General features: G+C 34.0%; 1 protein-coding gene across 1 annotated transcript in view; it reads left to right on the top strand.

Moving 5' to 3' along the window:
* The window catches only part of LOC132544234 (ATP-dependent RNA helicase Ddx1-like), a gene marked incomplete at its 3' end in the record, with an annotated part of 40,403 nt that extends 27,759 nt beyond the window's left edge, over positions 1-12,644 (top strand). The window contains exon 20 of the mRNA XM_060207807.1: positions 12,533-12,644. Coding sequence (XP_060063790.1) covers positions 12,533-12,644 — 112 coding nt within the window. The remainder of the gene's footprint in view (positions 1-12,532) is intronic.
* Between the last annotated feature and the right edge of the window lie 1,708 nt (positions 12,645-14,352).

Genomic DNA, 14,352 nt, shown 5'->3' with positions numbered 1-14,352 from the left:
CTGTGTATCAAAAATTAATTTAGATGATCTTTAAAGAAAGAATGGAGAGGAAGAAGGAAAACCAAAAATATTTTTTAATGTGTATGCATTTACAAAATCAAATTTGGAAAGTTTGTTCAGATAGATATGAAGTTCAAATGACTTTATCCTCATTAACTCTTTTCATGACCTTTCAAAAGTCTGTTCATTTATGTCGTAAGAAATTATGACCAAATCTGTATTTCATGTAACTAATAAAAACCTGAATAACAAATGAGTTTGATAAATGAAACATAAGTTACGCCACATTGTATAACACCTGGCATCATTTTTTATTGACTAAATGAAAATGTTCAATGTCAATATTTGACCTATTGACCTCAGACTTTGATGTCACAGTAGAACAAAAATGACCTGATATTACAATTTGCAACATCAAAATTGCAGCAGTCTTCATTAGGTGATTTTAACCTCGGATGATGGTGAGCTGTTCAAATCACCTTTGTCCCAGGTCATAATATGTCATCTACGGTCCATTGTCTATTCCCCTTGGTCCCTGGTTCTGATTTTAATTTTGAGACTACATGATAAGAAAAGCAAAATGGCCATGAGCCCGTCTTGTATTTTGACAAAGAAATTATATAATTGCTATTTCTTGAAAAGGAATTGATGGAAATTCTTCACCAAATACCATAGCCCTCCCCTCCCTTAAGTATACCCTTATTCCCTAGTTGTCCCCTTCTGATTTTGAAACTTATCAGAAAAGTAAACTGACTGAGAGGAAACCATTTTGGATAAGACAGCTACAGAATCTTATTGCTACTTCTTAGAAATGTTAAAGTTTCATAGATATTAAAAAATCAGAAGAAAGAAGAGAAAAAAAAAAAAGAATGAATGGAGATTAAACAATGATGGGTGTTCGGTAAAGGTTAAATAATGGCTGGTGCCATGATCCCTCCAGATTACCTTGTTTATTTTATGGTATAATCTATATTTCGGAAGGCTTCAATTTACCGTATTTATCCACTGGAAACCCCTTGCCTACCAACAAGCCCCCTTCTTCACTCTGTTGTAGGATCATCAATTTTAAGATAATGAACTAGAAGAAGTTCACAAATAAGCCCTCCCCAAGCTTAAACCTTTGCTATAGGGGCCGATCTGAGAATAAATATGGTAATATGATATTGTAAGTATTGATTATTTTCTCTATTTCTGTTTAAAAGGTCAATTAAAGCAATATTTAATGAAATATTGAATTTTTGGATAAAATTGTCATGTTTTGATAATGGAAATGAGATAAATGGTGGAAAGTGTGATATTGAATGTATTACAATGCTTTGGTTTTGAATAATTAGGTTTCAGGAAATGTAACTATAATAATGAAAGAATAGTTTTGTGATATTCAGAACTGAGCATTAAGACACTACCTGGATTGCTTTGGAATAACATGCAACTGGTTGGTTAGACAAATTCAAAGAAAGACACAACATAAGTTTTAAAAAGGTCTGTTGTGAATTGAACTTAGAAGACAAAACTTCCATTGCTATGGTAGATTGGCAGAAAAAGCTTAAAAACAATAATGAAAGATTACCAAATGTTGCCAGACAAAACCATGGAATATAAAGACGTTAAGTGTCCTGGTGATTAGATGAGCAAAGAGGTACAGTTATTGTGCATGTTAACATGGCTGGAATAGATGAACTCCTTCTTGTGATCGGCAAATTTAAAAACTTATGTTCTTTCAAGAACCTGAAACATGTTCCCATAGAAAATGAAGGAAACAAGAAAGCCTAGTTAACGTCAGAGATTTTAACAAACTGGCGCAAGAAGTTTGACAGGCAAATGACAACACAATTAGGCAGTAATCCACTCATTTTAGACATCTACCCGTCCCACCAGCACTTCAAAATTACCTATAAATTTTACCTCACCCTCTGATAAACCCATTCCCAGACTCTCAGTTGGACATGATGTATATGTTTGTTCTTTGGGATGATACTGCAAGACACATTCAGTACTGCAATAATATCTGACAATTGGCCTTCAGGGAAAAATTTCAAATTTTACTCTCTGATGATAAACTTGAGCAGCACTTTTGTCTGTATTTGAAATTCAGTGGTTATTTGGATGTTGTCATCTTCTCATCAATCAAGCTCAGGTTGGCTATGTTAATTTTGTATACTTTTATTCTAAAGTGCAAATTCATGTGCAAATGCACCATAATGCAGAGAATGGAAAGAAATATCCAATTTCATGGATTTGATTTAAATACGGAAGTGATGTTAGAATTACAGGATCGAGGTTATGATTAACATAGAGATTGTAATTAGATTCTTAATTGTGCCTGGAAAACATTCGTATATGATGAATGGAATTCTGCAATCTTGTAGTTCAAATATCTGTTGCCTTAAGTCCTTTATCTAATTTTTACAGTATAAATGCTGAAATAATTATAAAAGACTATTGAATTTTACACGAATTACACAGATAGTGACATTGAATATCTATATAAACAATACTCACGGAGTTCATTTCATCATTGAAAATTTGTTTACGGACAAATATTTACTGTTTCTGATATATATTGTTGATTAAAAGATATAAGCATCATTTTCAACTTAAGATAATGTGTGGTCGGATGTTTCAGTGATAACATTATTGCCTTTCACCGAGACTGGGGTTATATTGCTTGAATATACGTGAAAGTTTGATGGGTCACTTGTCCAGCCATGTATGATTTCTCTTATGCTTTCATCCAGGCTATGAAGAGTGATAAATATAAGCTGATAGCTTCTTTTGAAATTGTTGTAAATTAAAAACAGTTTGCATTTTAAATTCATAACTCATAAGTCATAGATAATATGTTTCTAGTTTGAAGAAGAAAATCTTACACGAGTGTCAATTTGATACAGAATTCATTAAATGTAATCAATAATTTGATATACCAGGAGCCTTATAAGTGAATCGTAATTGAAATTATTTAGCAAATTTTAATAAAGTCCATATTAAACTGACACAAATGTAAGATTCTATTTATCATGTAAGATGTATTTTTAAAAAGTAAGTGAAAATTCACAAATGGATATTTTCCAAAGACAGACTAATTTCAATATGGATGGTCCATTTTACTTACAAAGCAATCATGTGATTTATGTCATCAAGACTTGACTAATAAATTCTACGTTTGGTTTTACGTTGAGTAGTTCATATAACTAGAATGATTTAAAACCATAGTATATTTCCTAGCTTCTTCCTGATTCAAGATCAGGGATAGATAAAAATATATAACTACTGGATAATTTATGTTCACAAATCAACAGTCTGTAATTCTTTTATCTTTATTCATTGTTTATTTCTTCTTTATTATATACTCTCGCCAATAAAGCATCCATAATCACCTCTGTTTTAGGACGTCGTTATCCCACTAACACATTGCCTGCGATCATAAACATTAAATTGTCATGCTGCGTTAGGTCTTCCATGCTAAGAACTCCATTGATTTTCTGTTTAACTTTCCCTAACAAACCCAGTATAATGTGATCTACAAGGTCTAGCTCTACAGCAAATACGCTTATCGCTGAAAATCTCTCGTGAAACAAAAATATGGGAAAGTGACAATCTGTAAATGATGTATGAATGTACATTTTCAAATATCGACATGTCATACATCATGCATCACAGTATACGAAACTCTCGTACTCCTTTCGAAACTAAATGATTTTAGAATTGCATTGTAATAAAATTTTTCATCAGAATATGCCTTGTGTCTAATGTGCTTAAAGGACTTCAGTAAGCTTACTAGGGCCATTAAGTACCATCTGAGTCAAAGTTAGTGTGTTTTGTGTATTACAGGACTATGAAATAGCATTTGTAGATTGTTTTACTTGATACAAGTGTTTATTAAAGGTGGGCTTATAACGACGTATGATTTAATTTTGTTGGAAGAAAAAAAAATTCTATTGTGATAATTTACTTGTCATATATTTGCTATATTTATACAGTAAGCCCTTGTCTGGTAATAAGCACGCCCATGTCTCTTGTTAAGTTATAATGATTACTGTACTAAATTTGGCACCATGAAATCATTTTCATTTTTTGGCCATTTAGTGCAGTAAAGAATTTGCATGTTGGCAAAAGTAGTGCTATATATATGTTCTATGGATTACTCAATACGGTGTATAATGGTATGACAGTGTTCGGAGCTGTAAAAACCCATTTGTTCAATGATGCGTCAAGCGGTAAACTAAATAAACGATAGTTAATATACTTGCCCTAAGCTAAGTCGCTGAAACCAAACTGCAGATTTCTGCAGGGAAAACCAGTTTCAACACAATAGTCTATATAAGGAACATAAAGAAACTGCAATATTAGCTCAACACTTTCATTGGAAAAAGCACTGAAATGAGATTACTGTTTAAGTATGTACATTTACAGTTTGTAATTAAATATTGAATATGTATCCAGATTACTGATAAAGTATGTAATTATATGTTCAATATTTATCCAGATGACTGCTTATGTACATCTACAGTATGAAATTAAATGTGCCCTACGTTGAGCCTGTTGAAAAAGTGTTGGTCTCCTCGGCTTAATACATGATAAGTATGATATTGGATTGTGTGGGTGCAGCCTACATAACACAGAAAAAGTGTCCTTCAATTTCAGGTCCTACCCCGAAAAATTCATTGCCATATGTGGAATGCCTGTAAATTTCATAAAAACAAATCTCTAGTGCCTTGATGAAATGGTGAGCTCTGTTTTTTTTCATCTCTTACAGTTGATTTGTGCAACGTAAAACTCCAAAAATATAGCAGTTACTTCCCCATTCTCAGCTGAATGAGAATACTTTTATAACTGTCCTTGAAAAGACTTGGAATTTTATTTCAAAGTTTTACAAACCATGTTTCAATGTGAATGACTGCGATTTTACAATCTGCGGAATCTGAAGGTTTTTTTGTGTCTGCTACAAACAGGTCATTGAAGAGATGGATCTGTTGTTCCCAATGGAGGTCTTGGGATCTTGACCTTTGACTTTCTTTCTTGTCTTTCTCTTTGTTTTATATTTCACTTTTGATATATTCACATATATAATAGATTTATATTATTTAAAACAATTGTGAACAATTTATCCATCTTAAACTTGACTATTGTTGGCTTGGATTGAAATGTGTAGAGGGTCTTATTGAAAGGGAAAACCAAAGTATCAGGGAATTAAAACTCCTGATCATCACACTGGAAACTCCATAAATTTTCACAAATCTGAACTTAGTGGACATCTAGGTGAAAGACAAGTTTTCATTTCAGTAATAATTACCATAATTTAGTATGCAAATACAGTACCTACACCCATCTTTGTATCCCAACAACAAAAGATTCAAAACAATCTCCCTTCCTCTTACCTTTATGGCTGCCGACGAGTGTGGAGGTGTCTGAGCTAAGTGCTTCACCAACTGTGCCAGTCAACCAAACTTTTCAGAAAATCAACAGTTTCAAAGACAAAAAATTGTGTGGATAAGATTTAGGGATATTGTAAGTTTCTGGTTCCTTCTTCATGTCAAGGCAAGTCAAATAGGCCTGTTGAGCGCAGACAATTGCTTTATCCAGAAACTCAACACTTTGATTGTCTGTGAAATGTATGTGTATCTTCATATTGGTCTTTACTCTGGCTAATGTTAAAGTCTCAAAGATGTTGATTGATGTAAGATACTTGCCCTGCATGATACATTAGTAAGATGTAGGATGCTTTTTCTTGACCTGCAAGAGACATTGATTAAATATAGTATGCTCACTGGACCTACAAGAGACATTGGCCAAATGTAAAATGCTCTCTGACCTGCAAGAGACTAACGGTAGTCAGATATAGGATGCCCGCTAGACCTACATGAGACCTTGATCAGATGTAAGATGCTCACTTGACATACAAGAAATGTTGGCCAAGTGTAGAATTCTTTCTTGACTTGCATGAGATTAAGACAAGATTACCCCCGGTAATACCGGTCTCAGATAAGAAGTTGGTCAGTACATGGTAAATTTTATAATATTTAGTGACTGAATGTGCATTCAAACCACAAGGAATGCCATAAAATAAATGTCGGCTACAAATGGATTTATCAGTCTGTCAGATATCTGTCAGAACACTAATTGACAACTAACATTTTATTTCATAGTGTATGATTTTTTAGGGCAATCTATAGCAATGTGCTGGGAAGTAATAAAAAGATTTTTTCCCTATATATTGATTAGTCAAAACATACCTCATTGGCCTCTGTTAAAATTATAATGTCATACCAAACATTCAGAACCCATGATTTTTTATATTATGTATTAGTCCATAACCCTTTCTGCTGTCTCACAGGTAAAGATAACAATACAGTAACCTGGGATACAGTTTTTGACCAATTAGAAGTGTGGATTATTGTCATATAATAATAAAACTATTGCATACCTGCCAACTTCAAATTCTCATGGGGGAGAAAAGTGAGTGAACAACATTTTTGACAGCCATGATCCCTTGCACTTCACTACATTTGTCACAAAGGAAAAATTAAGTATATTTCATCAATTCTTCTGGATAACTTTGTAATTGATAAAGTGCATGCTTTACTATTCTTTAACAGTGAAGAAATGTTTTTTTTTCACAATTAAGGATCAGATTGGAATTAATTCAATTAAATTCTCAGTATTCATTGAATTCACACAATGTAACAGATATTAAGATTGATGATTAATTGTTTGCTAGTAAGGATATGTATATGAAATATAATGCTTCTGAAAGGATTTGTTTGATTGAATTAAGGAAGAAATTATATTAATCATCTCATGGAATTTTAAGCTGTTATTTTATTAGATTTTTAGAGGAAAGAGAAGAAAAGAAAGACCAATGAAATAATATTTTATAAATTCAAAATGTTTTAATCTAGAGGTTCATGATATTTGAATTTTCATGTTTACTGTGAAATGTATATTTAGAAAATAACTGTTGACAGATACAAATCCTGAAATTTGGTTAGGATACATTCCTAATTTGCATAAGTGTAGGTATTTCCTATGTCGCCATTTTCACATTTTTTGGGAAGAACCAGACATGCTTGAAACTTTACTAAACTTTTTAGTGTGCGAAATATATCTTTGATCTGAATTTTTGCTCACAAGGCCAACTTCCTAGTTTTTTAGGGACTGATGTGGTTAAATGATAAGTATTGATTGAGGAACAAATTCAACAAAAATATGGTTTGAAAAACAACATTGTTAAATTATAAAGATCATTTTTCAAACCATTTTCTTGTTGAATTTGTTATTTGTAGGTAATAACTACTTAATTATCTGTATAATGACCTCATCTTAACCGACCATTTATCTGGGCCTGGTCCTTAGGTCTGACCAATGGTCTACCATTAATTAATAGGTAGGGAACAATCAGCCATGTACAAGTGTGCTTCCAAGTGTGGCAGTCAGAATGTATTAACTTAAATTGGGTGAAACAAATTAGATAATTGGACAGTTTACTTGCCTAGTTAGTTCTTGATTATGTGGCCAGGTGGTCAGTCTTACCAATTTGACAAATATATAAATGTTACTTGTGACCTACCGAGTGGAATCTCTGAAATCAGGAGATTACCCATGTTTTTATTCATACAATTGGGAGACGGGGCTGGGGAGAAAAAAACTGGGAAACTCCCGACTGAATCAGGAAAGTTGGCAGGTATGCTATTGACTTGTCTTCATGTGAATATGAGGATTAATCCTCAAATTTACCTAAAAACAAGTCAATAATTGTATGTATGATATTGTTGTTCCAGACTAGATGTTTCACCCAACATGCAGAGGTGGCAAGCACTTTTGGACTGATCATTACTGAAGTATTGCTTTTATGGAGAAAAAAGGCTGTTTGGCCCTATATCTCAATTTAAATCAGAACAAAACCTTCAAAGGAGGTTTGCTTTGTAAAGAATAGTAAAAAATGTCTCCCAAGTTCTACTTGAAATAATGCAATATATCAATTACCACCTCGCTTCAAACCCAAATCTATTTCAATAATTGATGATAAATGTGTTCAGTTTTGTACAATTTCGCTTCAGTTGTCTGGACTCTTTTCATGAATAAAAGGCAAGCTTAGAACTCAGAGAGAGTAGCAAAAGTGCAACAGTCTGCCTGCTTCTTTAAGCCACACGTTACAAAGAATAAAGGTTGTGATATATATAAAGATGTTTTGCCCACTCTGGATTTACTGAATTTTTGCAGGGACAATTTAACATTTAGATAATGCCTTGTCAGGATTTTCCTTCAGAATATGTTCTCAATCTGATGGTCTAGCAGTCTTTCTGGTCATTGGCATTGTATAAGCTAAATATCAGAGAAGGCCATATGAGGATTATATAATTTGTAGAAGCAGTTATTTTACTAATCTTGCCCAACACTACATGTCTCCATGGAGTTACGAGTTCTTGTTTACTGTGTGACATTCACAATACAAATATCTTGGGATCGCTGAATCTTGTAAGACTGCAGATCTATCAGGGATTTTGCATTCTCTTTTGTAGATTTAATTTGATCCCTTTAATCCTTTAGGAATTCTTAACAAAGAAAATTGCAGTTACATGTACCTATGTGTTGATATCGTTAAAACATATACAGATTTTGCATATTCCTGCAGTAGGGGACTTTGAGTACTTTTCCTGTTTTCAGTGTACTGTGGTTAACTTACTGATTATAAAACGCATTGAGCGGTCATTTTTTCTTTTTTGTTGAGACGTAAAAAACATAATCATTGTTCAACTGAAAAAGATGCATTTTCTTTGTGTTCTTAATGGCAGGTCAGCTATTCAATGGAGGTTACATGATTGGTTTTACTGTACTTACATATGTTTTTATCAAAATGTACAAACAATATTCTTGTAACATATATTAATTTAAGATCAAAACGTGCTCAGGCAGTATTGATTTATCATGTCAAATGTCGGACAAGCTGGAGTAAAATCATAAATTTTAGTTGAACTCAAATTGCTTAATTTTACAGAAATATGAATTCATGTTTGCACTTGACTTTATGGATAAATCTTGCTAACAAAATTGACAAAGTAAAATCATAAATTTTAGTTGAACTCAAATTGCAAAGTTAATGAGGAATTGTGTGGATTTGTGGATAGAGAATAAGCCACAGAAATTGTGTGGATAAAGAATTAGCCGCAAAGTTTGAGGAATTGTGTGGATAGAGAATAAGCCACAAAGTTAATGAGAAATTGTGTGGATAAAGAATAAGCCACAAAGTTAATGACTTTTAATGATGTGATAAATCTTAATGCCACAATGTAAATGAGAAATTGTGTGGAACAAAATTGACAAATACCAAAAATCTATTTCAATTTTTATCCATTAATTATTTCCTGGACATAGAAATTGTGTGGATAAAGAATTAGCCACAAAGTTAATGAGAAATTATGTGGATAAAGAATTAGCCACAAAGTTAATGAGAAATTGTGTGGATAAAGAATAAGCCACAAAGTTAATGAGAAATTGTGTGGATAAAGAATAAGCCACAAAGTTAATGAGAAATTGTGTGGATAAAGAATAAGCCACAAAGTTAATGAGAAATTGTGTGGATAAAGAATAAGCCACAAAGTTAATGAGAAATTGTGTGGATAAAGAATAAGCCACAAAGTTAATGAGAAATTGTGTGGATAAAGAATTAGCCACAAAGTTAATGAGGAATTGTGTGGATAAAGAATTAGCCACAAAGTTAATGAGAAATTGTGTGGATAAAGAATTAGCCACAAAGTTAATGAGAAATTGTGTGGATAGAGAATAAGCCACAAAGTTAATGAGAAATTGTGTGGATAAAGAATAAGCCACAAAGTTAATGAGAAATTGTGTGGATAAAGAATTAGCCACAAAGTTAATGAAAACAATATTCCACCAAACTGAAAGGTTTTACAGAACATTTTTTATCATCTGCTTATTTTAGGAGTGTGGAAGGAAGTGGGCACATACAGTTTTATCACTGACCATTTCATGATTTGAATGTCAAAGATAATAAAAGTGAAAAAATACACAAACAAGACTCCAAAAGTATTTGGTATTTGTAATTATGCTGTTTATTCATGAAGTAGGAAAATTCCTGAAGTTTACGCAGGACTTCGCAGATCACAAATACAAAAATTGTTTAAATAAGTGTTGAAGATCGTACAGAATACACATAAGTGAATAGTAACTTTTAACAAAGATTTATAGTTTCTGAATTAAACTGCATCTTACAGCTGATTTGTCAAGACTCATCAATGATGCTAAAGATCTGGATTTTGAAGCATAGGAGGTGACTTATATGGGGAGGTACATAAGTTCCATTATTCAATTAATTTCGTTAATTTTATATATATCTAATAATTTTAGAATGATGTCAAGACACACATGTAACCATGCCATGGCATTAAGGTTAGAACAAACCTCGGGGACCAAAAGTCCATCACCAGTGGCTACCACTTGCAATCTAGAATATTGCACAAATGACACTCCACAGTGTTACCCAATATTATACCTAGTAATAGTTTATTAGAATTCACCGTTTCATTGCTTATATTGATAATACTCTCCAGTTTAAGAACATATTTGGACTATTTATCTTGTGGTTGATACATTTCAGATGCTTCAATGTTAACTGTGCTGGTTTTGCATTGGTTATGTGGGCTGTGACTTCTCTTAAAAATATCCTAATCTGATATGATGAGGTTGAATATAACTATTACATTCTTTTTTGCTGACTTGTCTGATTTCAATCGAATCAGATGTCATTATATCTTGATGTCCTTCATTAAGGTGAATTGTGCTCTGTGTCGATCTGCCATAACATCCATTATGTGGTGCGTGTTGGCTGTTCACAGCTTTTTTGGTAGTCTATGCTTGTGGTAACATTCATTCTCTGGTGTGTGTGTCTGTCCATATCTTTTTATACTCCCCAAAAATTTCGGTATAGTCGCTGCCATGGCCGTCCATCCTTCCGTGACAGTCCCTTCAGTTAAGAAAGGATAATGTTTATACACTGATCATGCTAAAACAACGTGCAGTGTACCAAATTCAGGGCCAACAACCCCTGAATTAGAGAATTATTGCCCTTTATCAAAATATAGTGTCGAGAACACAGCATTAAATTGTTTGCATTTAGAAAGGATCCTGAAACTTGGAGTATATAGTGTCATACTGAGGCCCCAAGATTACAGAGTTATTGTCCTTTGTTAAGGTTTAGTGTCCAGAGCATAACTTTGCATTAATCTTAGGGTAATGAAACTTGGATTATACATTGATCATGCTAAAACGATGTTCAGTGTACCAAATCCAGGGCCCTCAACCCCAAGATTACAGAGTTATTGCCCTTTGTTAAGATTTAATGTCCAGAGCATAACTTTGCATTTATCTTAGGGTAATAAAACTTGGATTATACATTGATCATGATGTGCAGTGTGTCAGTATTAGGTTGGGCCATCCCTTAATTACAGAACTATTGCCTTTTGTTAAATCTTTGTGTCAATGAAAGTATTTTTCAGCAAGCATTCAACAGTTCCGCTGATACTCTTGTTTGCTAGTCTGTGCCTGTTGTAATATCCATTCTCTGTTGTGTATTGGCTGTGTACAACTTTTTTGCAGGTCTGTGTCTGTTTAAAACTTAAAACATCCTTTCTGTTGTGTGTATTGGCTGTTCACAGCTGTTTTGCTGGTCTGTGTTAGTCTGTGGTAATGTCAATTCTCTGTAGTGTGTTGGCTATTAACAGCTGTTTTATGTTAATCTGTGTCAGTCTGTGGTAACATCGATTCTCTGGTATATAATGGCTGTTTATAGCTGTTTTGCTAGTCTGTGTCAGTCTGTGGTAACATCAATTCTCTGGTATGAAATGGCTGTTTATAGCTGTTTTGCTGGTCTTTGTCAGTCTGTGGTAACATCAGTGCTCTGGTATATAATGGCTGTTCATAGCTGTTTGGCTAGTTTGTGGTAACAGTGTTTAATCATCCATTCTATGGTTTGTGTTGGCTGTTTACAGCTGTTTTGCTATTTTTTTTTCTGTTGCAATATCCATTTTCGGGTGTTGTTAAAACCATTAAACATCTTCTCATTAACTAAGAGGTCTATAGAAGCATGATATTTGACTGGTATATATATACCAGGCCTCTTGTTATCAATGATCTGCTCAAGTTTGATTTTAAGTCAGATCTTATACACATAATTAATAGTAGTATATATGTCCACTAATGAATATTTCTAAAACAATGATAAAATAGATTTACATGTAGCAGCACCCAAGGATAGATGACTTCAGTAATTACTTTGATTTAGTACAGTCAGAGATTGTTTTTGCCTCTGGTTCGTAGCCTTCTTTGCAGTCAAGCTTATTGCTGTACTAAAAGAAAGGGAAGTAACTCTTGTAAATCAGAATAAATTTCAGGGTCCTTGGTTCAAAATCAGTTTTGGATTATTTTTACTCTCCATATCTGTTAACAAAGAGTTTTAATTCTTTATTGTTGAAATATGATTTCATTCTATAAGTAGGGTTGATTATTTATGTTGCAGGTGTGCAAGATTGACCCAACATTGGACACAAGATGGAAGAATCTTCAACGACACATTGCCACTGATGGGGTCCACCACAGCGACAACATTTCCTCCAGTGGGACATCTCAAGGTAGGTCGACACTGCTTATCAATTCATTTCAACGGTGCAGACACTTGCTTGTGTGATAGTGAATGCTGACTTGGTTAATGTTATTTTTCTGTAATGTAGTGCAAAAGCTTTTTTCTTCATTACCAATACCTTGGCATAAACATTATTTGCCTTAAAGAAAACATTTGTCACAATGTCACTACATACAGAAATGTTAACATAAATTAAATGTCAACATTAACTGATATGTCAACAATACCAAGAATGTCCATGTTAATATTCGTAAATATTTTCATTATATAACGCCATAAAGTCAACATCTCCCAAATGTCATCATCTTCCCCAAAGTCAACATCTTTCCAAATTTCAGCATCTCCCAAAATGTCACACTATCCTTAATGTCAAAATCCTCCTCAATATCAACATCTTCCCCAATTTCAACATTGCCACCAATGTCAATTTTCCCCCAAAGTCAACATCTTTCCTAATTTCAGCATCTCCCAAAATGTCACACTATCCTTAATGTCAAAATCCTCCTCAATATCAACATCTTCCCCAATTTCAACATTGCCACCAATGTCAATTTTCCCCCAAAATTAACATCCCCCTCAATGTCATTATCTTCTCAAATGTCAGCATCTTCCTCAATGTCAACATCTCCAACGGTGCCAAATTCTCCCCGAATGTCAACATCTCCCCTAGTGTTAAAATATCTCAGGTGTTAACATCTCCTCAAAAGTCAACATCTTCTCCAATGTCAACAACTCTGTAAATGCCAACATCTTCATAAGTTTCAACATCTCATTAATGCCTGAAATCTCCCAGATGTCAACATCTTACCCAATGTCAGCATTTCCCCCAATGTCAACATCTCCCCCAATATCAACATCTCCCACAGTGTCAACATCTTCCCGAGTCAACAACTCCCCAATTGTTAATATGTCCCCAGATATCAACATCTTCCCTAATGTCAACATGTCCCCCTATGTCAACATCTCCCTCAGTCAACATTTCCCCCATATCCTGCAATGTCATCATCTTCCCAGTGTCAATATCATCCCCAATGTCAACATCCTCCCATGTCAATATCTCCCCTACTGTCTATATCTCCCCCATTATTAACATCTTCCTGTGTCAACGTCTGTCTTAGTGTTAAAATCTCTAGCAATGTCAACATCTCCCCCAATCACAACATCTCCCCAAGTGACAATATCTCTCCAAATATCAACATCTCTCCTATTGTCAGCACTTCCAAAATGTCAACATCTCTCACAAAGTCAACATCTCCCCCAATATCTATATTTCTCCCAATGTCAAAATATTCCCCAATGTCAACATCTCCCCCCAGCACCCATATCTCCCCCAAAGTCAACAGCTTCCTGTGTCAACATCTCCCCCAGCACCCATATATCCCACAATGTCAACAGCTTCCCATGTCAACATGTTGAAATGATAAAGTATTCATTACAAACCAACAGTGCCAATATTTGTTGATCTTTCTATTAAACAAAACCTGACAGCTTGTGGCGACATGCAGTTTTGAATCACGTTGCCAGGATAGATGGATAGTCTGGAGAGAGGTTTTGGTCAGAAGGATGACTGATCTTAAATGTCTTTCAGACATAATGTTGAACTCTTAAAAAGGTCTCACGGAGATAAACTGTCTGTTTGTATCATCGTCTCCTGAAGAAGAATTCTGCACTGACTTAGAATAGATGCTGAGATATAC

This window comes from Ylistrum balloti, unplaced genomic scaffold (assembly GCF_031769215.1).
Source record: "Ylistrum balloti isolate Yb309-2 unplaced genomic scaffold, AGI_CSIRO_Ybal_v1 Utg369784, whole genome shotgun sequence".
NCBI classification, from domain to species: domain Eukaryota; kingdom Metazoa; phylum Mollusca; class Bivalvia; order Pectinida; family Pectinidae; genus Ylistrum; species Ylistrum balloti.
This window is presented reverse-complemented; position numbering and strand designations above follow the sequence as displayed.